Genomic DNA, 27,553 nt, shown 5'->3' on the forward strand with positions numbered 1-27,553 from the left:
AAAAGGGGAGAGCACAATAATAACACATTGTATTTTAAATAAATACTACTCTTAATTCATACGTGTCCTCGAGAAAGCTACAATTTGAACATAGAGTAATATATTCCAATAGCACCATATATCCTAGATTTATGAAAAGTCTATTTATCTGTTCTTGTCTCCCCCCTCAAATGTTACGTTAGGTCCCATGATCCCTCCACGTGCAGACCAGGAGCAACTGAGTGTGTGGCATGTGGTTCAACTGTACGCCATGAATTTATATCAATAAAACTTTAGCTTAATTCTCCGAAAATGTTGTTTAGTAAAGAAGCGCCATGGCGGCGTCTGGAAGGCCTGTCGTTTGGTATGTACTCAGCTGAAGAGATAAGGTGAGAAAAGACATGTTGCTAGCTTTAGGACTTAATGCTAAACATGAGTTGAAAACAACATGCCTGCTCATCGCAGCATGCTATAACATCATGTTGTAGTCGTTTCCTCGCATATTGCACACATATTTAAGCTCATATTTAAGAGTTGCTATGTCAATGTTCATAATAGATATTTTGTATTTGTTTTTTTTACGTCAATTAATTTTTTTCTGTTGAATTGGTTAGTCTTCTGTTTTTCATATACATATCTTGCTGTGTTTTATTAATAAGTGACATACCTGGCATGTCCTCCTATCTGAAACATGCACATTTATTATTTATCTGTTTATATCAAATGTTATTTTATTATTTTTCGTTAAACTCTTCATTACTTTTCTTTATAGTACAACAAAACATGTATAATTTATATATTTTAATTTCCTTCATGTTATTCTCGCTCTTTAACTAACTTACTTTGGGTAATATGCATTAACTCTTTAAGGACATATTAAGTCCGACATTAACCGACTTAATTCAGATTACACCTGAATAATATAGTTATTCCCTGCAGTGATAAAATAACCCAGAAATGTATATGAATTCAAAATAATTGTGGAGTCTGTTATTATAATGATGCATCTTTCCCATCTCCTGTCCAGGAAGCTGAGTGTGAAGACGATCACTAACTTCAGGTTCCTGGATGCCGTTGGGAATGTGGCCCCAAACAGCCTGTATGATCTGGCCCTGGGACCAGCAGACAACAAAGAGGTACGCCTCCACTGAAATAATATAACTTGCACACGTGTGTATGATACAGTAATGATGACACATCTGTTAAATGCTGTACATGTATCTGTTACATATAGTGTGCGCTGTAACTTAAAAAAAAAAAAAAAATCATGTTTCATTCCGTGTTTTTTACCAGGTGTGTTCAACCTGCTGTCAGGACTTCAACAACTGTCCCGGTCACATGGGGCATGTGGAGCTACCTCTACCTGTTTACAACCCGCTGTTCTTTGATGTAAGCCGATCCACGAATGCACCACAAAACTGTACTGCTAACATGTTAACTTTATTACTGTGTGTGATTCTGTCAATGTTAGATGAGCCTTAGGGGTTAAAATCTGATACTTTAATATTAACTTTCTGTCAACGCAAGTTGCTCGAATTTATTATGATTTTCAAATACAGAACAGGCTTTCTGCTCATTTGACTGATCTTCAGATTATTCAATTGTATTGTTAAGAGCCAACGTTTTTAGTGGATTAATTTATTAGTTCACATAGTTTATTATGTTTTCATAACCCATGAATTGATCATTGTTGCACTGTTGGTTGAACAACACAATTTAAGATCATACCTTTCAGATATGCAATATGTTTGTGTTTATGATCTCCTAAATTATGATTAGTTTCAAGCTAAATCACTTTCTGAATTGACAATCCCTGCTTTTATGACCTCCTCCATCAGAAACTGTACCTGCTGATCCGTGGCTCGTGTCTCTCATGTAACATGCTGCTGTGCCCTCGCGCCGCCATTCACCTGCTGCTCAGCCAGCTGCGGCTGCTGGACCACGGGAACATGCAGGAGGTGTACCAGGTGGAGCAGGTCCTCAGCCAGGTGGGTCTGAAGCACCTGGGGAATCTAGTGATGGAGATTGGTATACATGGGGTGGGCAATATGACCAAACATCGTATCACGGTACAAGTACATTCATATCAAATCGCGATATATAGATTTACATTTAAGAAATAGTTTAAAATAATCATTGCCTACTTTATTACTAGGGCTGTCAAACGATTACAATTTTTAATCAGATTAATCACAGTTTAAAAATTAATTAATCATGATTAATCACCTTTCGAACTATGTCCAAAATATGCCATTTATTTATGTATATTGTTGTGGGAATGGAAAGATAAATGAAAGCAGGCGGATATATCCATTTAACATACAGTATGTATGTTTATTATAACATTTTTCTGCATGTCAAAATGAAAGACAACCCACACACCTATCAATCATCAAACTGTGGGGTCTTAATTCATTACGTGTTGATTTCTATCAACGGGGGAGTACTTCAGGAAACTCGACAGAGGGGGGGGGAGCTAGTGGAGTACTTTGTGACCACGGAGTGTGAACGTTGTGATCAGCTGTTTTAGCGCAGTTCTCCAGTGATGGGGGGGAGTCTCCCTCCGCAGCCGGTTGGCGTAGTTTTGGCACAGTTCCGTTGTACAGACCGACGTTAACAGCAGCCCTGTCTGTGCACACGGAGACCGACTCTGTCGTCCGGTGATCTAACCGCCTTCTGGAAAAGCTTCACAAGTACGTCGGTACGCAAATGCGCTTTGTGACACAAGTGACGGTACGCATTTCAGATTACGCACATAACCTGCGTACCAGTTATGTGCACCCCTATACCAGAGCCATATTATTACTATTATATGGCTCTGCCCTGTACTACAGTAAGAGTATTCTCCGTCGGGACTTCCTGCAACAACACCACGCCGTTATCAAAGATGTTCTATTGAGAAGACGATCACTACGTGACAAAAGTTTTCAAAACCGTGGCTACTGAAATCAATCTTACTAACGGCTGTCTGTGCAATTTACTCCGCGCGAGTTGGCAGACTTTATTTTGCTTACTTTAACATCATTTTTCATGGTGGGGCTAAGCCATTTCTTTGTATGGGTGTAGCCTACCCCAGCCATACCCTGGCGCTGCCACTGGTGGCACGTATGGGGCGGGCCATTCTGCACATGCGTTAAATGCGTTAAATATTTTAAAGCAATTCATTCAAAAAATTAATTACCGCCGTTAACGCGATAATTTTGACAGCACTATTTATTACTAATGGTTTTTATTTTGATTTTATTAACTTCACATGAGACAATGCTTGAGTTAACAAGAAAAGACACAAACCAGTAAAAGTTAAGAGAATCCAAATGGATTCTTTAAGGTTTCTGAGAAAAAATTATTCCAAGTGTTAAAGGTTTCTAGGTTAACAGGTGCAAATATATATACTAGCCTAACTTCGGTTTGTGCAATATTAAGGCATATCAAATAACACAAATTAGTATTTTACAGTAAATAGGTAAATGTAGAATTTGCTCCTTTTTTATATTTTAAATTGATAAAACAAATTATTTGCAAATGTCACCTTAATTGTGATTATATTATTTTTTGCAGATGTGTGAATGAACTGTTTTCAATGTAATCTTTATTTTCAAATTGTCTGTCAGCACCTGGAGGAGAACCCCAAAGCCACAGGAGATGAGATCCAGCTGGTGCTGAAGCAGTTTACAGACAGCATAGTCGGAGTAAACACTGAAGGCTCAGCGAACACCAAACCGGTGAGTACACACACACACACACAGACTGCACTCCATTACAAACATCACAAATCACTCAAAGTGTGTTTGAATCATAGAATCTATAGTGTCATGTGTGTGTGTTTTCAGATCAAACACCTTGTTGAAAAGAAGTACAGTTTGATCAATGACTTCTGGAGGATCCATATGAAATCTAGGAAGTGCCCTTACTGCAGGTAACATGATAAAAGTGGTTTGGCCTTTACTTGATTGTGATTAAATGTTGGTCTGAAATACTTTCTGTTGAAAATCTGAAACAGTCTTGTCTTTAGTTGTGTGGAACCAGTCACACTTTTGTGTTTCTACTGCACCGTAAGGCACAACTCTACTCAAATTGACTTTTTTGTTTATTTCTCAAATTAAATGGTCAATGTGTCATAGAACAATACAATGAGGTGATGACATGTTGGACAGACTTGTAAACTGCAACTTGACTGTTTTCAAGCTGGTTATCTTAGTTATTTGCTTGACCCGGTTTTTAAGGGGCCTATTATGCTCATCCGGGTCATATTTCTATTTTGTTCCTCTACTGCAGGGGTCGGCAACCCCTGGCACGCGTGCCAGCATTGGCACGCAACACCGTAACCAGTGGCACACTAGGAATAAGTGGAATAAGTGTGCAAAATATTTAAATTATATTTTCGGATCCTGAACGAGACCGCCGCCAGAGTGCGTCTCCCCGTTACCTGCAGAAGGAAGCCATGCACGCATCGCAGCCCCGCTCTGTTTATCTCCAGGTGACTTTCTGCCGCTTTCCTCCGTGGTGCAGTGCTGATCGTTTCACCACGGAGGAAAGCACATCACTAATTGCAGTACCCATAAGGAGCTGTACAAATGCCGCAGTTTTTGCGTGGCTGTGTATTTAGTTGAAAGCCCTGTGGCGATCTGCTCATCTCTCATCGAAATAATATGCTACAAAGGGGCGGACTGGCCATCTGTGTGTTGAACTCTCCTGTCGGCTCCCAGACCGTAGTCGAGGAGGGCAGAAGCAACAAGCTTCAGGTTCAATAACCCACTTTAGCTTAAATAACTGGAGAGAGGCGAGCTCTTCTTGGGAGGCCGTTGCATTTATTTAGCTGTTCTTCTGTTTCACACAATACATCACAGACCTCTGTTTTTCTGCTGCCTCGTTTCACTTCCAGAAACATTCACACGTTCTCTCCATAGGTTCCCTCACTGTCGCTCTACCATCCACAAACACACATGCACAAGCCACACATCTCTATTTCTCTCTCTCTCGCTCTCTCTCTTAAAGGGACAGCGATCTCATCTCACTCTGCATGACCCTAATATCATAACATGTGTGCTCTGGAGAATCACAGAACGGACGATCGTCCTTATTATTATGCCGTTCAAACCAATTATTTAAATGTGTTTGTTAAATTCGGCATCATGTCAGTTGCGCTGACAGGTCCACACACTGCTTCCCCGCAGCGAGGCTCCCTGCCTTCCTGCTGATAGTTGATGAGCGTCAAGCTCCTCAACCCCCCCCCCCCTCCCCATTGATAATTCTCGATCGTTGGCACGCTGATAACAATTTTTTTTTTAAAATGGCACTTCATATCAAAAAGGTTGCCGACCCCAGCATGTTTCCATGCTTTAATGTTCAAAAAGCTCTTTATTTTTCTCATACTGCCTGTGCTGCAGCACCTCTTTTCACCCTCTGTCTGAAACCAGAGCCCAGTCTGCTCTGATTGGCTAGCTGTCTGGCTCTGTTGTGATAGGGATATAAGCCTTTGCAGGCCATTTACATGCACACAAACCTATATAACACACTTACAGGAAAGGGAAAGCCCAAAAAGCATAAAATGGCCCCTTTTATTAAAGGAGACATGTCATGGCCATTTCCACTGATCATAATTCCATTGTTGAGGTATACTAAAATAGATTTATACTGTGCAATTTTCCAAACTCACATTGGTTTCTCATACAGCATCTCTGTAAAGTATGTGTATTCACTCTCTGTCCTAAACGGCTTGTTCAAGCTCCTGCCCCCCCCCTCCCTGTGAGCCTGCCACCTGAAGCTGACAGGCTCGTTGCTGCTCGCACACACAGACACACACAGTGCTGCGGGCTGCTGCAGGAGCAGACAGGCTTGGCGATACAGCGAGAACAAGCGAAACTCATCCTGAGCACACACAAACACTCACAGCCGAAGTAAAAACAATAAGTGTGGCTTTATATTGAGTAAGAAAAAGGTTTATCCATCTAAACAGTCGTGGTAGATACCTTGTTTGTTTTAAACATCATAAATACACAAACAACAATGAATACTTACAGGTTGTGTACCCGAATCTCCCGCTGGTCCAAACAAAGTGTGTGTGTGTGTGTGTGTGTGTGTGTGTGTGTGTGTGTGTTGCATGTAGCAGCCGCTTTTGTGTGCAAACTGCCCCCTCGCACACAGATGGCGAGAGAGAGATCTCTCGTCAGGATTGGAAAGATCGAAAATACTAAAAATAATCATAGATGCATTTTTGCAGTCTTTTTGCATATTAGATAACGGAGTTGACGACACCAAAACTGCAATATAATGTTTGTGTAGCATAATAAATATGACACATCGTTCTTCAGTGCCCTACCCTGTACATATCCGGCATGAATCGCTGAAAGGTTTTGGGAAGCTTTGTTTCGTGAAAGGCTGGCAGAGGGTGCGGCCATAACTCTGGGCGTGGCTACTGGGTATTCACACGTCAGAGTACCCAGGAAGTAAATGAGAAATCTCCAACAAGGTGTTTTGGGGAGGTCTTTCTTTTCTGTGTTAGAGTTTTACTCCCTACAGGGTGTACTTTGAGGGGTTTTGACTCTGCAGACCGTTTACATGGTTTACATTCATAAAAACCTTCATAACACACAAGGGGACGGGTAATAACCGGAAAAGCATGACATGTCTCCTTTAAATAACCCTGAGAATGCAGTCTCACACAGGATATCATCCAGCAGGGGGCTGTGTTTGCTAACAGGTCTACTCACAGATTAAACACCTGTACTAACTCATTGCACTCTGTCTATCAATACTATTGAGTCCTCATTGCTTTTTGCACACTTCTCAGCCATATCCAGAGATGAAACGGTGTGTAGCCAAGGCCCATGCTGAAATAACAATTTATTATCGTATTTGTCTTTCGACCATTTGTTTTCTATTTGTTGTCAGTTTTCAGCAATTGGTAACCTGTTCCTCTTTATTAAGTGAAGCTAATCCATCCCAGTTCAGTGTTCTTCAAGTGGATGATTACTAACCTCTTTACTGTTTACTGTTGTTGTTTGGGTTTAAATACGAGTTGTACAATGAATCCGCAAAGCAAGGACTCTCACTGGCCACTATGAGGGCATTGTGTTACTACAATCAACATATAAGCAAACAGGAAAATGGCTTTTGATTGTCTACGATTATTATATAATAATAATATAACATTTTATGCTGTAATCATGTTCTTTTGTGTGTTTATGTGTGTAGTACTGGCAAGTTTACAGTGCGCCGTGAACACAACAGTAAGCTGATTGTCACAATGCCATCGGGAGCACAGACCATTGGCAACACTGATGGTAGGTTATATTTGATTAAATTGCTGTTGTTTATTGTGCTGATGGTAATGCAAGCAAGACTGAAAATAAACATATTGATAACTTCTAAAGAATTTGTGGGAACGATATATTGTATGGGACAATGTGCAGCGAGGAGCTCATTCTTGAAAAAATAACCTAGTGTATGTATATATTCACACTGAATATATCTCAGCTGGTTTTGTTTCTGTCCCTGCAGAGGATCTGGCGGGAAAGAGAGTGTACCTGACGGCAAGTACTGCCAGAGAACACAGCAACAAACTGTGGGCGAAAGAAGGTAGGCCTAGAAAACAATGTCCTTTGACTGTTCAAAGGGCTAGATAACATTATTCTAACATTGTGCTCTCATCAGAGGGTACATAAGACTTATAATCCCCCTTTTCATAACCAATTTTTGTCTTGAATCTATCAAATCTGAGTTTTTACCTTTTTTTTGTAGTTATTAAAGGGGAAAGGAACCACCAATTACAGCTATAATATTCCGGTAGTTTATTCATTTTACAATGGATATTGATCGTAATATTTATTATATATGATATTACTCGCCAAAAGAAAATTAATTATCCGCTGGCCGGGTGGGGAATTCCGGGACCAGGCCGCCGCCATTAGGGGAGTCCCAAATGGTGACGTCACTGGGTGGGTCTTCGCTCCGGGTATCCATACCGGAAGTCAACACAACGTAGCAGATATGGCAGCGATGGAGGAATTTTGCAATGAGATCGACGTTTTGAACGATGAATTTGACTATTCGTCGGGAGATGACATTGATGTGGAAGCATCTACAGTTACCAGGCATCCCATGGCCTATGCTTATGAACCGATTCGGTCGAATAGAGTGGCATACGATCCGGAATTAAAAAAAACAAAACACACAATGCTAACAGTGAGCCTCTGAATTAGCCCCGAGCGAAAAATGCTAACCTATTACTGCACCAAAAATCACTCCTAGCTCCCTTATTACTTATCTGCACATCCAACACATTGTTTATGATCGTAAAGACACAGAATCTAGAAGTGGCGCTAGGTACTAACATGCCCTAGGCTAACGGCTTACCTTCCTCATTGTCTGGTCTAAACTGGTCTTCAATGGCATTACAACGATAAAAACGATGATGTAGTTAATCCATAGGTTAATATCCAATGGGGCTGTGTCCCCTTTGAAATGTTCTGATAATCTATAAGCAATACAACTGCAATTCAGTTATCTGCTGTCCGCTCTGTGCTCCGTGCGCTCTGGGTCCTGAAATACCATCCATTGAACACCTAGTCCAGCAATACTAGCCTTTTTAGGGCTGTTTTCGACAGATGAGCGTGTGTATGCCAGTTTAATTAGTTGAGCTATAGAACACCCCCAATTCTCCATTGTACGTCATAATAATAGCTACCATTTAGTTTGGACGCGATTGCGTTAATTAATAAGGTCACACTGTGTCAGTAAATACATGTGTGAGCTAGTAATCTGGTAGTGCTGCAATATTTACCTCTCTCTCGGCAGCTGAAGCAACTCGTTTGGTGGCTCGAACTTCACGTTTGTTGACACTGTCATTGTCTTGCGCGGCCGACGTGCTGGGACGGTCGGTGTTCCCGACTGCATAAGTTGAGAAATCGAATATTGTGGGAACAGATCCTGGCTTCAAATCCGATGTTTTGTATTGAACCAGGCATCCAGACTCATCAAACCTCATTTTGCGGACATAATCGTCATTTTTAAAGTGTTCGCTGCACACACGTGCGTACTGATTCAGCGTCGGATCGGACCGTTTCATGGAAATAACCCATGCTTTGAGCAGCTTCTCATCCGTTAGTGGCAGCCTATGGAAATGTACTTCTTCCTTCTTCGTATAAAATCCATTTGTGCAGCCTGGGGCAATACAATAAACTCCTGACGATGACCGTTTTCTTTTAATGTAAACTACTGGTGCATTGCACGCCATGTTGTTTGTTATTGAGCTTTGGCCCAGGAAGCCGTACCCACTCAGTGACGTCACTGGGAAAGTCCCGGAGCAATGGAAGCGCCCATGGTCATTAGGCACGTATTTCAAAAAATAAATGTGTGTATCTCGATCGTTTACATTGGAAATAGACTAGATAAATACATTTCCTAATGGGAATATTGTCGCATGGAAAGCAGTTTGAAAAGTGTTTCCATTTCCCTTTAAGAAGTGCACCCGAAATGTCAGAGCTGCAAAAAAAAGAGAGGCAAAAACCTGATTTCCTTTTGTCTGTTAGAAGGAATGCATTTTAAAATCTGCTTCATATCGTCTCTCCTGCTTCCAGGTTTCTTCTTGAAGTGCCTGTTCTCAGGAATGGAGGAGGGGAAGCTGTCACTGGCAGCAGAGGAAGGTTTCTATTCTGACCACTTCTTCCTCGAGCTGCTGGTGGTCCCACCCTGCAGGTACAGCCTGAACACACACACACTCTGAACACACTGAACCGCTGGTAGTAGGGATGCACAATAAATACAAATATTATTAAAATAGCAATATAGTGCAGGAGTAAGTCCTGTTTCTTTTGTTTGGATGCCTAAAGTAAGATCTGTGGTTTACACAAGCTGAAGAGATTTTCGCGTTTTATTCTACGACAAAAAACCATCAGTAAATACTCCTCTGGTGAATATCTGAAGCTTCTACAAGTCATAAAAACAGCAGTTGCTAAGTTAGACAATTAACAGGGTTCTTACAGTCATTAAAAACCTGGAAAAGTCATGGAAATTCAAAATGCTAATTCCAGGCCCTGGAAAAATTATGGAAAACGATATTTTTCCCAAAGTTTTGGAAAGGTCATGGAAATGTAACTAAAGTTGCATCAAATATAATTTATATTTTATCTAATTACCGAAATAGTAATACTATAATGATAATACATACTGTATCGTATAGTAATGAAACGTAAAATGGCATTTAACTGACGAGGTATTTTGCTGGTGAGAGATTTTAGTTGCTTTAGCTGTAGAAGCTAAGTATGTTTTAGATAGGCACAACATGTTTCATTATGCAGACCTTATTTTCCTGTTCCATGTTAAAATAAACCATTTTCAGTGGTACCGCTGAGAAAGAGTAATTTTTTGGTCATGGGAAATTAGGTAAAGGTCATGGAAAATCATTGGTGAAAAAGTGTATGAACCCTGAATTAAACGTAATCACACCGAGCATTAGCCACCTTTAGCTTAGCGGTGGTGACGTGGAGTCATGTGATGTAGTTTGTTTTATAGCATACATTAGCTGTTTAATAATAATAATAAATGATATTTATATAGCGCCTTTCAAGGGACCCAAGGTCGCTGTACATGGTGGACAAACAAAACAAACAGACAATCAATGGGCAAACCAAAGAAATAAATAAAGGAAGCTGGGGGACCAGAAAAGGGCTAGGGCCCGAAGGCCAGGGTGAACAGGTGTGTTTTTAGTGATGATTTGAAGATGTCCAGTGAGGCAGCATTAAGGATCTCGGCAGGAAGTTAGACCCTCCAGAAAAACGCGGGCTAAAATCCTTGATTATGCGGGCTAAAATCCTTGATTATGCGATCAAACATGCGGGGGTTTATGTGATTTTATGCGGTGAAATTGCGGGAAGTTGCGAAATATGCGGAAAAAATAGATATTGGGCTGTCTTATTTATTTATTCTCTCTCACACACAACCTGCCACTAACGTTAAAGCCCTTTACTATTCAATTAAACACATTCAATGTTTATTTATTGTAAAAGCAATTGGGCTATTTTAATCATACTCTCTCTCTCTCTCTCTCTCTCTCTCTCTCTCTCTCTCTCTCTCTCACACACACACACACACTTCTCCGCCTCATTCTGTTTTCATTTACTCGTTCGTTATCTGACCAGCTTCAATCTTGTAGGCTACTCACTTCGTTTCGTGTAGCCCTCGAAAGGGTTTTGGAGGTTGATGCCTCGGTGAACGTGAGCTGTTTGGCTTTCTTGTCCGCAGCAGCAGAAAGCATTTTCGAATGTTTGAATGAATCAAAGTGGGTTGTCACCGTCGATGTTCTCTTATGCTCCAACACAGTTGCACGGGGTGCAGAATAGTTTCCCCCCAGACATCGGGGTACTGCTTTGCCCGGTCTTTAGCAGAAATGTTCGTCGGTAAATGAGATGGATTCGATTTTTTCATCTTGGTGAAGAGAAACTCTCGTGTGAGCTCCACACGTTCACTCTACGGTGTTGTTTACCTTCTGTGATGCGCGAGCTGATGACGTCGCGCATCACAATCACTTCACTTCAAGACGAGTTAACTTTTTTTTGTTTTGACTTTGTGTGGAAAAATGCGGGGATTATGCGGCCTTTTGATAAATATGCGGCTTTTTAAAAATATGCGCCATTTTGCTGATTATGCGGTAATTTCTGCGATCGCAGAATCGCGTTTTTCTGGAGGGTCTAGGAAGTGCATTCCAGAGGGTGGGGGCCGCAACACTGAATGCCCTGTCACCAACAGTTCGGAGGCGAGAGCGGGGGATGGAGAGCAGGCCGGTGTCTGAGGACCGCAGACTCCGAGAAGGGGTGTAGGGATGGAGGAGGTCCGATAAGTACTGGAGGGCGAGGGAATGGAGGGACTTATACGTGAGGATGAGTGTTTTGTATTGAATCCGGGACTTGACCGGCAGCCAGTGTAGGTGGATGAGGGTGGGGGTGATATGGTGCCATGGCTTGGTGTGGGTGAGAAGCCTGGCGGCAGAGTTCTGGACGTATTGGAGCTAGGGGTGTAACGGTATCCGTATTCGTCCCGTACCGTCACGGTTCGGACGTCACGGTTCGGACGTCACGGTTTGGCACATGCAGTCACACAGCGAATACGCCTTTTTTTTACGAGTGGGAAACAAGTCTGTCATTCAGGTCAGTATCCACTACACTATATATAATCCAGGGGGCAGTATTGCGCCTAAAAGCTGTTTGCCAGCCGCCCTTAAACAACAAATGAAGAACAAGAACAAAACACAACAAAACGAACAAAATACAAGAAGAAGAAAAGTTAGTATGGCGATTTCAGATAACACACAGGAGCTAGAACCCACCTGCTTCTTTTAAATCAGCTGTGTGGGAACATTTCGGGTTCCCTCTGGACTACAATGACGATGAAGTGTGCGAGTGGTGGATCGGACGAGGACGGTGTGTCGGCGTTGTTAGACAGCGGTGCGGTATGCTAATGGTAACACACGCCAAACATGCTAAATCATATCAGAAGGCATCACCCAGATTTGCCAATCACCGGAGCCCAGCAAAAGACAACAGCAGTTCAACAGCTGATCCCCGCTGTTTTTAAGAAGCCAATAGGCATGAAAGCAGTGAGACCAAAATAAATAACGGAAGCTTTTGGCTTATTATTTATGATGTAATATTTTCAAGACATTCTTTTTAGTTTTACAGCTTGATGAAACCTTTTTGTTTGACATCAGCCATCACAGACTTCAAACCCACCCGGGCCTCCCCCCCGTCCACTGACCCCTCTCTTCCAGATGAGCTTAATTATTTGTATGCTCGTTTTGACAGGGTCAATCATGAGGTAGCCACTAGGGCCACTCTCCCTGCAGACCATCTGCCCCTCACACTCTCCACCACAGATGTGCATGCTGAACTGAGCAGGCCAACACACGTAAGGCCGCTGGCCCCGATGGCATCCCCGGACGTGTACTCAGCTCTTGTGCTGAGCAGCTGACCAGGGTCCTGACTGACATCTTTAACCTGTCCTTGGCCCAAGGAAAAGTCCCCACGTGCTTCAAATACACCTCCATTGTGCCTGTTCCCAAGCACGCCTCTCCAACAAGCCTTAACGACTACCGACCCGTGGCACTTACATCGACCATCATGAAGTGTTTCGAGAGGCTGGTCCTGGCTCGGCTTAAATCATGCCTCCCACCCACACTTGACCCCTACCAGTTTGCCTATCGTCGGAACAGGAGTACGGATGACGCCATCTCCACAGCACTACACCCTGCCCTCTACCATCTGGATCAGAGCAACACATACGTACGATTCCTGTTCATTGACTTTAGCTCGGCATTCAACACCATCATTCCTTCAAAACTGATTGCCAAGCTCAGTGACCTTGGCATCGACCCCTCCCTCTGCAACTGGATACTGGACTTTCTCACAAACAGACCCCAGCATGTTAGAATAGGCAAGCTCACATCCTCTAATCTCATCCTTAGCACTGGTCTCCCACAGGGCTGTGTGTTAAGTCCCCTCCTATATTCCCTCTTCACACATGACTGCAAACCTGTACATGGCTCAAACACCATCGTTAAGTTTGCAGACGACACTACAGTGGTCGGGCTTGTCAGCAACAATGACGAGACGGCATACAGGGAAGAGGTTGAGCATCTGGCAGACTGGTGCGCTAACAACAACCTGGCTCTCAACACCAAGAAGACGAAAGAGGTCATTGTGGACTTCAGAAGGAACAAAGACGGCACGCACTCCCCAGTCCATCTTAGTAGAGAAGAGGTTGAGCGGGTCACCAGCTTCAAGTTCCTGGGAGTCCACATCTCGGAGGACCTCTCCTGGACCACCAACACCTCAGCCCTAGTCAAGAAGGCTCACAAGCGCATCTTCTTCCTGAGGAAACTGGCAAAACTCCGCCTATCCTCCCAGGTGCTAATACACTTCTACCGTTGCACCATCGAGAGCATCCTCTCTACCTGCATATCAGTATGGTACGGTAACTGCACGGTCAAGGACAAGAAATCACTGCAGAGGGTGGTGAAGATCGCACAACGCATCATCAAGATGCCACTCCCCTCCATAGCCTCAGTCTATGAAAAGCGGTGCCTGCGAAGGGCACGAAACATCATCAGAGACTCTTCCCACCCCAACCATACACTGTTTGTCCCCCTACGTGGCACCCGGTCTGGGACACGCTACCGCAGCCTCCCGGGTAGAACCAACAGGACTACGCACAGCTTCTTCCCTTCAGCAGTCAGACTGCTGACAATGAACCCCACGCTGTCCCATACTGCCTAGTTGTTGTCGTGTGCTGTGCTGAAGCTCAATTCTGTATTCACTGTATTTATTTATTATTATCTGTGTATTTATTCCTATTTATACATTTCCCATCTATTTACCTTTTATTTTTGTATCATTCTTTTTTGGTATATACTGTGTATGTAACTGACTGTTTTGCGATCTGGTTAGACCATCCTTAAATTTCGTTACACTGTGCTTGCATTTTTGTAATGACAATAAAGTAATCTAATCTAATCTAAATTATAGATAATATGGCCATCTGAGTGTTTGTGGTACTGTTTGTGGTTTGTTTTTAACTGTTTGATACAGTTAATTATTAAAAATGTCAGAGTTCCTTATTTTTAAACTGAAACGTCCACTACTGTTCAAAAATAAATAACAACAAACCTGGAATTATGCATTTGGGACTTTTTTTTGCTTTTTCTTGTTGTACCAAACCCGTACCGAACCGTGACCCCCAAACCGAGGTACGAACCGAACCGTGACTTCTGTGAACCGTTACACCCCTAATTGGAGCCTATCCAGGGTTTTGCTGGGAACCCCGGACAGGACTCCATTGCAATAGTCCAGACGGGATGTAATGAAGGCGTGTACAAGGGTTTCTGCCACAGAGTCAGAGAGTGAAGCCCGGATTCTGGCAATGTTTTTTAGGTGGTAGAAGGCGGATTTGGTGACAGATTTGACGTGCGCCTGGAAAGAGAGGGTGGTGTCCAGGATGACTCCCAGATTGCGGACTTCAGTGGACGGGGAGATGGAGCAGCCGTCAATGGAGAGAAGCAGGTCTCCAACCTTCTGGAGCTGCGTCTTGGGAGCCACAATCATGAGCTCTGTTTTATTGCTGTTGATTTTGAGCAGGTTTGATGACATCCAGTTTTTTATGTCCTGTAGGCAGTTGACAAGGGATTGAGGGGGGAGCTGAGTGGACAGTTTGGTACAGAGATAGAGCTGTGTGTCATCAGCATAAGAGTGAAAGCTGAGACCATGTTGGCGGATGATTTGACCAAGTGGGAGCATGTAGATATTGAATAGGAGGGGTCCAAGCACAGAGCCTTGAGGTACACCTTGGTTGACTGGGGCGGAAGGGGAGCTGCAATCACTGTGATCTGAGGAGGATAAAATGGGATATGGTATCGAAGGCTGCTGAGAGGTCCAGGAGGATGAGAATGCTGATGAGGCCAGAATCAGATGCGATGAGGAGGTCGTTTGTGATTTTGATGAGGGCAGTCTCAGTACTGTGATATGGTCTGAAGCCAGACTGGAGGGGGTTCGTGTCATGCAGTGACATGTGGTATTGCAGTTGTGCGGCAACTGCTCTTTCCAAGATCTTGCTCACGAATGGGAGGTTTGAGATCGGCCGGTGGTTGTTGAGGTCCTCCGGGTCCAAGCCAGGCTTCTTCAGGATTGGAGAGACTGAGGCAGTTTTGAGGCAGGGTGGGACTCTGCGAGAAGACAGGGACAAGTTCACAATGTCAACAATGATGGGGCAGATGGTGGATAGAGCTGCCTTGACCAAGGCTGTGGGCATGGGGTCAAGAGAGCAGGTCGATGTCTTGGCCTTAGTAACAAGCTTGGTAATTTGGATGACATCCACTGGGGAGAAGGTGGAGAGGCAACACCTAGGTGGACGAGTAATACCTAGTGGCTGGGGTGCGGTTGAAGTAGGGGGGGGGGGCAGGCACCAGAAGCTGCTGGTGGATAGAATCAACTTTTGCCTGGAAGAAATCCAGAAACTTCGAGCAGAGATCAAGAGCACCTGGAGGATGGGGGGGATCAAGGGGGCGGAGAAGCCGGTTTATGGTTGAGAACAGCACTCTCGGTTGGGATTGTTGGATGCCAATGAGGGTGGAGTAGTACGAAGACCTAGCCAGGGAGAGGGCTTCTTTGTAGGCCTTTACATGGTCCTGGTATGCTTTGCGGTGGACGGTGAGGTCAGTTCTTGTTTTGAGTCTCTCTAGCCGACGACCAGAAGCCTTCAGGGCGCAGAGTTCAGTTGTGAACCAAGGGGCCGAACGGGTGAAGGAGACAGTCCGGGTTTTGAGGCGGGCTAGAGAGTCAAGGCTGAGGGATAGAGCTGAGTTGTAGCGAGCAACCAGGCCATCCACTGTGGTGGTAAGGGGAATAGAGGCTAGGTGGGCTGCTATCGTGCTGGTCAGGGCTGGTGCACTCAGTAATTTGGTGTTTCTGAATGTGATGGTGCGTTTTGCTTGCTGAGTGGGCAGGGGGACAGGAACAGTAAAGAGTATGGCAAGGTGGTCCGCAACAGCTAGGTCCAGGCACTGGAGATGGGAGGGAGGGGTGCCTATAGAGCACACTAGGTCCAGCGTGTGACCTTTGGTGTGAGTGGGACCTTGGACGTGCTGTGTGATGTTGAAGCAGTCGAGTAGTGAGAGAAATTCAGAGGCAAAGGTGCATGTACTAGAGTCGACATGGATGTTAAAGTCACCAAGCAGTAAAGTGGATGGAGACCTAGAGCGAGGCTTTGGGGGGGCGGTATATGAGGACAACCTGTAGCTGTGATGAACCAGCCAGAGAAAAGGCAATACACTCAAAAGAGGTTGTATTTACTAGGGATGGGAACGATTAATCGAATATTCGAATATTCGAAATGATTCAGGTATTCGAATAATTATTCATGTATTCGAATGAGTTATGAATATTTTTATACAATTTTTTTTTTTTGGGAGTGATGCCTAAGTTGATTATCAAATTGAATAATTCAATGTATATATATACGACTGTGCCATAGCTAAATGTGTTAGGTGACGTCTAAAGGTGTGTTTTGCTCCGCTCACCGGTCCCTCACAGCGGGCCGGGCTGCAGGTGCCGATCTCTCTCTCTCGCGTCCGGTTATACTTCACTCGTGTTTATGTCCAAATCCATCAGATCTAGTTAGTTCTAGCCAATGATATGGCTGCTGCCCCTCCCTACACGCAGATCACGCAGACTCAAACCTCATCTTAGGCCCAAATGTGGCGCAAATGCGCTCCGCAGCCTTTGTGAGGTTCCGGCGCTAACAGTTCATGAGCGTGCTCCCCCGCCCCCTGTCAACACTTGTGACACATGGCCAGCCTAAACAACAATAAGCGCTGCTTGGCAACCGTGTGTGGCCGCAAAGTACTAGACATTTTGACAGGAGAGATTTAGTTTTGCCGGTATTCAACATATTTTACCAGTCATAGTCCGGTAATTATTTACACTCTAAGAAGAGTTACATTTATATATACATGCTATACCTTGCTATACCCGCAACCTCCGTTCCAGCTCTACCACTGGGCTGATTGTGAATCACCTCCGCACATGAAAGCTGTAGGTCTATAGCTGTCAAACTTTGATCACCAGTTCAATACATTTGACAAATTCAACTTGGTTTCTACACTTATTTGAAAATGTATGTATTTCCAAAGATTCTTGAAAAAACATTGGGTACAAAAAATAAATTCAGATTTTTTTTTTTTTTAATAGGATATGTACATTTCGGTTAACCGGTTAACCGTTTTTTGGGGGGTCGAATATTCGAATATACATTTGCTTTCAAATTCCCATCCCTAGTATTTACCACAGCTAGTTGTTTTATCGGGATTTCTGCTCTGTGGATAACAGCCAGCCCACCACCCCGACCCAGGGAGCGGGGCATCCATCCATCCATCCATCTTCTCCCGCTTATCCGTGGTCGGGTCGCGGGGGCAGCAGTTCCAGCAGAGAGCCCCAAACTTTCTTTTCCCTGGCGACATCAACCAGCTCTGACTGGGGGATCCCAAGGCGCTCCCAGGCCAGCGAAGAGATATAATCCCTCCACCTGGTCCTAGGTCTACCCCTTGGTCTCTTCCCAGCTGGACGTGCCTGGAACACCTCCCTAGGGAGGCGCCCAGGTGGCATCCTAACTAGGTGCCCGAACCACCTCAACTGGCTTCTTTCGACGCGAAGGAGGAGCGGCTCAACTCCGAGTCCCTCCCTGATGACCGAACTTCTCACCTTATCTCTAAGGGAGACACCAGCCACCCGGCGGAGGAAACCCATCTCGGCCGCTTGTATCCGCGATCTCGTTCTTTCGGTCATGACCCATCCTTCATGACCATAGGTGAGGGTAGGAACGAAAATGGCCCGGTAGACAGAGAGCTTTGCCTTCCGGCTCAGCTCCCTTTTCGTCACAACGGTGCGGTAAAGCGACTGCAATACCGCTCCCGCTGCTCCGATTCTCCGGCCCATCTCACGCTCCATTGATCCCTCACTCGAGAACAAGACCCCGAGATACTTGAACTCCTTCACTTGGGGTAAGGACTCATTCCCTACTTGGAGTGGACAGTCCATCGGTTTCCTGCTGAGAACCATGGCCTCAGATTTGGAGGTGCTGATCCTCATCCCAGCCGCTTCACACTCGGTTGCGAACCGATCCAGTGAGTGCTGAAGGTCGCAGACCGATGAAGCCATCAGAACCACATCATCTGCAAAAAGCAGTGGTGCAATCCTTAGTCCACCGAACTGCAGACCCCCCCCCCACGACTACGCCTCGAAATCCGATCCATGTATATTACAAACAGGATTGGTGACAAAGCGCAGCCCTGGCGGAGGCCAACCCTCACCGGAAATGGGTCCGACTTACTGCCGAGGACCCGGACACAGCTCTCGCTTTGGGAGTACAGAGATTGGATGGCCCTGAGTAGAGACCCCCTCACCCCATACTCCCGCAGCACCTCCCACAGTAACTCCCTGGGAACCCGGTCATACGCCTTCTCCAAGTCTACAAAACACATGTAGACCGGATAAGCGTACTCCCAGGCCCCCTCCAGGATCCTTGCGAGAGTAAAAAGCTGATCCGTCGTTCCACGACCAGGACGGAATCCGCATTGTTCCTCCTCAATCTGAGGTTCGACAATCGGCCTGACCCTCCTTTCGAGTACCTTGGAGTAAACTTTCCCGGGGAGGCTGAGTAGTGTGATGCCTCTGTAATTGGCACACACCCTCTGATCCCCCTTTTTGAAAAGGGGGACCACCACCCCGGTCTGCCACTCCTTCGGTACCATTTCCGACTTCCACGCAACGTTGATGAGACGTGTCAACCATGACAGTCCCTCAACACCCAGAGCCTTCAGCATTTCCGGGCGGATCTCATCCACCCCCGGGGCTTTGCCACTGTGGAGTTGTTTGACGACCTCAGTGACCTCCCCCCGGGAGATTGGCGTTGATCCCCCGTCATACTCCAGCTCTGCCTCTAACATAGAGGGCGGAGTTGTCGGGTTCAGGAGTTCCTCAAAGTATTCCTTCCAACGTCCCAACACTCCATCAGTTGAGGTCAACAACGTCCCATCCTTACTGTACACAGCTTGGATGGTTCCCTGCTTCCCCCTCCTGAGGTGTCGGACAGTTTTCCAGAACAACTTTGGTGCCGCCCGAAAGTCCTTCTCCATGTCTTCTCCGAACTTCTCCCACACCCGCTGCTTTGCCTCGGCCACGGATGAGGCTGCTGCCCTTCGGGCCTGTCGGTACCTTGCAACTGCTTCGGGAGTCCCCCGGGATAACAAATCCCTGAAGGCCTCCTTCTTCAGTCGGACGGCTTCCCTGACCACCGGTGTCCACCAGGAGGTTCGAGGGTTACCGCCCCTTGAGGCACCTAAGACCTTGAGACCACAGCTCCCCACCGCGGCTTCGGCAATAGAGGCTTTGAACACCGACCACTCTGGTTCAATGTCCCCAACCTCCACAGGAATGCCCGAAAAGCTCCGCCGGAGGTGTGAGTTGAAGGCCTCCTGAACTTGGGCCTCCTCCAGACGTTCCCAGTTCACCCGAACTACACGTTTGGGCTTACCAGGTCTATCCAGAGGCTTCCCCCGCCACTCGACCCAACTCACCACCAGATGGTGATCAGTTGACAACTCCGCCCCTCTCTTTACCCGAGTGTCCAAAACATACGGCCTCAGGTCCGATGATACGATAACGAAATCGATCATGGACCTTCTGCCTAGGGTGCTCTGGTACCACGTACACTTATGAGCATCCTTATGTTCGAACATGGTGTTTGTTATGGCCAATCCATGACTAGCACAGAAGTCCAGTAACAAACCACCACTCCGGTTCAGATCAGGGGGGCCGTTCCTCCCAATCACGCCCCTCCAAGTGTCTCCATCATTGCCCACATGTGCGTTGAAGTCTCCCAGCAAGACTAAGGAGTCCCCTTCAGGAGCCCCATACAGGACTCTTTCCAGGGTCTCCAAGAAGGCCGAATACTCTGAACTGCTGTTGGGTGCATAAGCACACACAACAGTCAGAGTTTTCCCCCCCATAACCCGCAGGCGTAGGGAGGCGACCCTCTCGTCCACTGGGGTAAACTCCAACAACGAAGCACCTAACCGGGGACTTGTGAGTATCCCCACACCCGCCCGGCGCCTCACACCTTGAGCAACTCCGGAGAAGAATAGAGTCCAACCCCTATCCAGAAGTAAGGTTCCAGAGCCGACGCTGTGCGTAGAGGTGAGCCCAACCAGATCCAACTGGTACCGCTCCACCTCCCGCACAAGCTCCGGCTCCTTCCCCCCCAGAGAGGTGACGTTCCACGTCCCCAAAGCCAGCTTCTGCCGCCCGGGTCTGGTCCGTCGAGACCCTCCGCTTTCACTGCCACCCGTCTGGCAGCGCACCCGACCCCATCGATGTTTCCCGTAGGTGGTGGGCCCGCGGGACAGAGAAGCGGAGGTGTTGCCCACGTTGCCTTTTCGGGCTGGGCCCGGCCGGGCTCCGTGGCAAGCCCGGCCACCAGACGCTCGCCGACGAGTCCTCCTTCTGGGCCTGGCTCCAGAAGGGGACCCCGGGCTTCCTCCGGGCCGGGTATCCTCACTTCTTGTTTTTCCTTTCATGAGGTCTTTTGAACCAATCTTAGTCTGGCCCCTTGCCTGAGACCAATTTGCCATGGGAGACCCTACCAGGAACACAAGGTTCCAGACAACACAGCCCCCAGGTTCATCAGGGCACACAAACCTCTCTACCACGGTAAGGTGCTGGTTCTTCAGAGAGGGGCATCTGTAGGTAAATATAGCCTGGGGGTGTGGCCTGGTTTAAGGTGAAAAAGTCTTGTTGATTTTGCCAGGTCTCCGTTAGGCAAACAAAGTCCGTTTTCCTGTCAGTGATGATGTCCTGAATGAGTGGTGCTTTATTATTGAGGGAACGGGTATTCAGCAGCATGAATGTGGGGGCTTGCTACTGGATGCTGGTGGTGTGTGAGCAGAATGACACGGTCGACACAAACCAGGGCCTTCAGATTGCCAATGCACGTGCGAGGTTTGTTGTGATGACGTAGTGAGGCAGGGACGGTGCGCGCGCAGGACCAGCTGAAGAGAGGCTCCGACCCAGCGACAACAAACCTACGCCGAGAGCCTCTATGGATGTAGTGAGGTCTGCGACGTAACAGCCCAAGCTTGTTGATGACTGCTAAGCGTAGAGGTTGCATAATACAACTATTGAGAGTAACCAGTTGTGCGGTGGAGTATTTCAGCATCATAGAGCCGGTGGTATGGTAGCACGATGCTACGTTAGCTGAGAGCCAACTGGGAGAGGGTGGTCCCAACCAAGCGGCTCGCCACTCCGGGATGGATTTGAATGTGTCGTGGAACAGAACTCTCAGCATGGACAGCACAGGGGGGGTGAGACGGGTGAGGACGGGTGAGGACGGGTGATCCAGATATGTTCTGAGGAGGGTAGCCGAAGCCCCAGCCGTTGAGATGGAGCGGAGCTAGCCAGCAAGGCTAACCGCACCGGCGGGCAGCAGTGGGTTTGTCGAGCACTCAGTGGTGATGTTGGCACAGGGTAGAGTCGGCAATGAGTGATCGAAAGTCGGTGACGGGTAGTCCAGATTCGGGGCACGCAGGGAAGGCAGGACAGAGTAATCCATCGGAGATGACAGGAAAGCAAAGAACACCTAGCCTGGAGCCGGAGTAGCTGCTACAGCTAACTGCTACAGCTAGCTACAGGAGCTGGTGTAGCAGCTGCTGCGTACAGGTAAAAGATCAGAGGAATTGGGTGTAAAGACGTGTTCACATAAAACGTGAAGTATGAGATACACGGCTGAGTAAGAGGCCGACAGTTAGAGCCGGCAAAAAAAACGACAAACAAACAAAAACACAGCCGGAGAAGCGGCGAACAGTCTCCGCCAGCGTCCTCCCACGACCACATTTCAACTGACTTGTTTACTTCAAGTAATTGTATTTACACTTCAAACATGTGTGTTAATGTGAAGATTATCCTGCTGAACAAAATGTGTAAGTATCATAAACATTGTGTTTGTATTTTCTGCAATACTCCAAAATCCGATGGAAAACTAAAATATGGCATAACTGCACCAAACTATTGATATGACCTTATTGCTTTATTAAACCCGTTCTTCTCCACAGGTATCGTCCAATCAATCGCATCGGTGACCAGATGTTCACCAACGGTCAGACAGTCAACATGCAGGCGGTAATGAAGGACTGTGCAATCATCCGGAAACTGCTGGCTCTCATTGCGGGGGAGAAGATTGATAAGGAGGAAGAGGTAAGAGGAAGTGCTAACAGTTCTGATTCCCTTTTTCTTTTTTTTGTGGTTGTGTATTATAGGGAAGGCTGCACACATGCAATTCCCTTTTTTTTCCTCAGGCTCCAGAGGAGATGGACCAAGCGTTTCTGACGGGGATCCCCGGGCTGACGGTCACAGATAAACTCTACAACATCTGGGTGCGGCTGCAGACACACGTCAACATCGTCTTTGACAGCGACATGGACAAAATGATGTCGGAGAAATACCCCGGAATCAGACAGGTATCCTGCGACTTTGCCCAACGTCAGATTACTATGTTTCTCTTGCTTTCTCTGACCCATTCATCAATAAATCACCACAGTATCCAATTGAATTGGACTACATGGCAAGATAACTACATCAGTGATGGAAATCCATTCAATCAAATGACCCAATTCTCCCCATGGATAAATAAAGAATTCTTATTTTTGTCTTATTTCTCTCTCCGATAATGCTACATTACAACGAAATTCATTATAATATAAATAGGGTTATTGAAAACATATATTTTTGTATTCTGATTTGATAAAATGTATGCAAGCCGAGAAGGGGAAGCAACCGATATAAGATTTATGGGAGAAAAAAAAAAATCTATATTAGGGGTCGACCAATAATCGGTCTGGCCTGATTATCAGGGCCAATATTCCGCATTTGACCGATTATCGGTATCGGTCTTTTTTTATCAAATTGCCGATAAAACTTTGGCTCTGATGCAGCCGTTTTTCTGCCTGCAGTCACCATTCTGTGTACACGAGCAATGTTCCGCCCACAGCGCTATCTGATAGGCTATTACTGAAGATTTTCCGGGCGGGAGCCAGCCAGAGAGGCGGGACCTTCTCAGATTACAGGCAGGTGCGAAAGAACGCAGACACAGACTGAAGCAAGCAGCAGTGCTGAGCTGTTTTTATTTCAGTTCTGTGTTGATGAACCAATATGATGTAGCCCTTTCCAGATATTGTACTCCGCGAAGCAATACAACCAAATCAAACTGTATGAAGTTATTTGTGAATATTAATATGCAGTTGAGAACATTTTTCATAAATAATGTTTTATCCTGCACAAAAGGCTTGTGACATATTTTACCCCAACAAATAATTGAAATCAATGAGCAGAACCGAAATCGTAACCTGAATATTTAAAAATACTAACAATACCTCACCCTAGCGGACTCACTTTCCTCGGACACCAAATGACCCCCTGTGGACCAACATCACTGAAGTCGGTTTCACTTTACAGTGTAGCCGATCTGCATTTAGTAATTCAACAAGCCTTCCTTTTCCTTTTGGTTTGCTGATAAAGAAAGACATGCAGCCTAATTGTCCCCTCTCCTCTTCCAGATCCTGGAGAAGAAGGACGGACTCTTCCGGAAACACATGATGGGCAAACGAGTGGACTTCGCTGCACGATCAGTCATCTGTCCTGACATGTACATCGGGACCAACGAGATCGGCATCCCTATGGTACTGACTGTTTCTGACCATTTTAAAGAGAGAAAACAAGTTTTCTTGAGGAAGGGGAAATATAAATGATCTTGAACTTTCTGTCTCCTTGTGATGCAGGTGTTTGCCACCAAGCTGACGTACCCCCAGCCCGTCACCCCCTTTAACGTGAAGGAGCTCCGCCAGGCCGTTCTCAACGGGCCCAACGTCCACCCCGGGGCGTCCATGGTGATAAACGAGGACGGCCGGAGAACCATCCTGTCCCCTACCAGCCTCGTGCAGAGAGAAGCCGTCGCCAAGCAACTGCTGACGCCCTGCGACGGGCCGCATAAGATCCCCATCAAGATCGTAAGACCATTGCTCTGATTTTAATTCACAGACATACAGTCTTGCACACGCTGCAGTGTGAGCTAAGTAAGAGATACAATACAGCGCGCCATCCATTATATTAAAATATTTGTAATCATCCTGAAAGATTTCCTTTAAGTTATGATTTGAAACTGATTTTATTCAATTTAAAATAGGGCTGCACGATATATCCAGGGTTCGTACGGGTGCTGGAAATGCTTGAAATTGTACGAGGTGTTTTCAAGGTTTGAAAAGTGCTTGAATTTTGGGAATGGTTCTTGAATTTAGGATAAAGTGCTTGAAATTGAAAATGCTTTACTTCGCTTTTTAGATTAAAAGAAAATATGCGCTATGCGCGTGAACTGCAAGTGTTTTTGTTACATGTGACCTGGGCATTCTGATGAGAGTGATAGATGACAGTATGCCAGGAGGTTGCAGTTTCAACGAGCGTTGGCTAGCAGAAGACAAATACAAGCCATGGCTAAGACGAGGGTCAAGCCCACGAGTAGCATGGTTCGTACGGTCATTGAAAACCTGGAAAAGTCATGGAAATTCAAAATGCAAATTCCAGGCCCTGGAAAAGTTATGAAAAACAATATTCGTTAACTGTGCGGAGTCACTGTGGCACAGACTGCACCGCTGGTGAACAGCTGTTAGAACAGGCCGTTCAGGTGTTCAGAGCGTGATGTGCACTGAAAAGTTTTTCTGTCGCAATATCATTTAAGGAATCGTTGAGCGAGCGAGCTAGCTAGCTAGCTCAACGATACATACATTGCCACTAACTGCTAACGTTAGCTTTAGCCTTTGTTTTCTAATAGTTTTTTTCATAGGCTATAAACAGAGGTGGTATAAGTATAGATATTGTACTAGAGTAAAAGTAGAAGTACTCAGATCTTGTAGTAAAAGTAGAAGTACTCAGATCTTGTACTTGAGTAAAAGTAGAAGTACCAGAGTGTAGAAATACTCTGTTACAGTAAAAGTCCTGCATTCAAAATGTTCCTCAAGTAAAAGTAGAAAAGTATTATCATCAAAATATAGTTAAAGTAGCGACAGTAAAAGTAGTCATTGTGCAGATTGGTCCATTTCAGAATAATATATATGATGTGTTCTCAAAGCTGGTAAAGGTGCAGCTAGTTTGAATTACTTTGTATACTGCAGGGTAGCTTGTGAATTTACTCCAGGTGGAACTAAAGTCTGATTTAAAGGGGACCTATCATGCAAAATGCACTTTTGTACATCTTTTATACAGATGTAGCGCATCATTTCAGACGCCTACCTGTGCGGGTCCGTGATCGGCACGGGGTGGGCCCCTGCTGAAAAGGAAAACCCCCCCCGCAGGACTTGAAACGCCCCCTTGATAAATACATTTAATTATAATGAAACCAGCTGCAATGGATCATGGATCCACCAGGGGGAGCCGTGAAAAGCTGCCACACTGGAACTCATGTGAAATAAACAGCTGATCCACAGGTATCTGATATAGCGGATATTTGTTAAGATCCATATGTCACGGATAGGATCATATTCTGTGCTAAATAAGAGACATGTAATCATTTACTAAACATCACCATGTTTTTATTTAACAAAATAATGTTTAATTCACGTTGGCGTAAGTACAAAACCATCGCTATGTTTTTAGATCAGGAAATGCATCCAGGCTCAAACAAACGATTTTCAATCATCATCCTCACAATCATTTAATGTATCATATGTTCACGAGTTGAAATGAATGCACTAAATTTAATCCACGTGAGTTTACAACAACAAAAATAATCGCTTTGTTTTTATATCACATCCGACCGGAGGAAAATGCAGCACGGGTCTCACTACCGATCATCCTAATCCCACGGGCAAACAATAATATGTACAGTGTTAATAGTTTACTGTATTATTAGTGTCTAATATTACTGGGGATTTCGGAATGGTACTGGATTTTGATGTATTGTATCGGCTTCATATCGCAATATATTCCCGAAATCTGAAATGCAAAAATGTCCCACATTAGGGCAATTCACCCTACATTTAATCATTCAAACAAAATCATATTTCGTTTCTTTTTAACGAAATAAATGTGGTTTAATCCACATAATTTACTGTGTTAATTGTTTACTGTAGTATTGTGCACATTACTTTTCGCTGCTTGTTGCACCTGGTTAGAAGCTAAACTGCATTTCGTTGTCTCAGTACCTGCAATATGTGCAATAACAATAAAGGTGAATCTAATCTTGAGCAGGAACAAATGTATTTAGGCTACTTAGTACATATTTGACATAAACGATTAAACACATTTGTGCATTCTTTAAACCGAGTCAAGCCGAGTCCGGAAGTGGCGGCACATTAAAGTGTGCACCTGATTGTTTAACTTGAAGGTGCCTGATGACATTTAATCATTCAAACAAAATCATATTTAGTTTATTTTTAACGAAATAAATGTGGTTTAATCCGCATAATTTAGGCCTACTGTGTTAATTGTTTACTGTAGTATTGTTTAACTTGAAGGTGCCTGATGCAGAGTCCTGCACGGGTCTGATTTTCAAGACCCGCTCCCGCCCCGCGACGTGCAATACCGAACCCGCCCCACTACCCGCACATATTGCCAATTAGTCCCGCAACCCGACCCGACCCGTCGGCACAAGATCCGCAACCCGACCCGAACCCGCATAGCCTAGCCTATATATGAGTAGTGAAAACGTGCAATTATTAACACATGCAGTTGCATATTTGTCTCAAAAAGCGTGGGACGCGACCCGACCCGTCGGCACAAGATCCGCAACCCGCATAGCCTAGCCTATATATGAGTAGTGAAAACGTGCAATTATTAACACATGCAGTTGCATATTTGTCTCAAAAAGCGTGGGATGTTGGTTCTTTTCTCCATCTAGGATGACACCAAAAGCCTCCCAGATGTTGGATTTCGCTCTTGAGGAAGTGTTATTGAAAATGCTGTATTCCCCGCTAGAGAGCTTCACCTCAGCCATT

The 27,553-nt window shown here is 45.4% G+C and overlaps 1 protein-coding gene across 2 annotated transcripts in view; it reads left to right on the forward strand.

Moving 5' to 3' along the window:
* The first annotated feature begins 216 nt into the window (after positions 1-216).
* The window catches only part of polr1a (RNA polymerase I subunit A), a 105,101-nt gene continuing 77,764 nt past the window's right edge, over positions 217-27,553 (forward strand). The window contains exons 1-13 of one of the 2 annotated variants that reach the window (XM_034092922.1): positions 217-368; positions 1,007-1,115; positions 1,273-1,368; positions 1,818-1,967; positions 3,591-3,701; positions 3,810-3,895; positions 7,174-7,262; positions 7,480-7,557; positions 9,558-9,675; positions 22,625-22,766; positions 22,868-23,029; positions 24,125-24,247; positions 24,347-24,574. In XM_034092922.1, the coding sequence (XP_033948813.1) occupies positions 292-368; positions 1,007-1,115; positions 1,273-1,368; positions 1,818-1,967; positions 3,591-3,701; positions 3,810-3,895; positions 7,174-7,262; positions 7,480-7,557; positions 9,558-9,675; positions 22,625-22,766; positions 22,868-23,029; positions 24,125-24,247; positions 24,347-24,574 (1,569 nt within the window). In that variant the 5' untranslated portion in view covers positions 217-291. The remainder of the gene's footprint in view (positions 369-1,006; positions 1,116-1,272; positions 1,369-1,817; positions 1,968-3,590; positions 3,702-3,809; positions 3,896-7,173; positions 7,263-7,479; positions 7,558-9,557; positions 9,676-22,624; positions 22,767-22,867; positions 23,030-24,124; positions 24,248-24,346; positions 24,575-27,553) is intronic. The other variant, XM_071204670.1, reaches the window with a different exon arrangement.

The sequence above is a fragment of the Pseudochaenichthys georgianus genome, chromosome 10, assembly GCF_902827115.2.
Source record: "Pseudochaenichthys georgianus chromosome 10, fPseGeo1.2, whole genome shotgun sequence".
Taxonomy (NCBI): Eukaryota; Metazoa; Chordata; class Actinopteri; order Perciformes; family Channichthyidae; genus Pseudochaenichthys; species Pseudochaenichthys georgianus.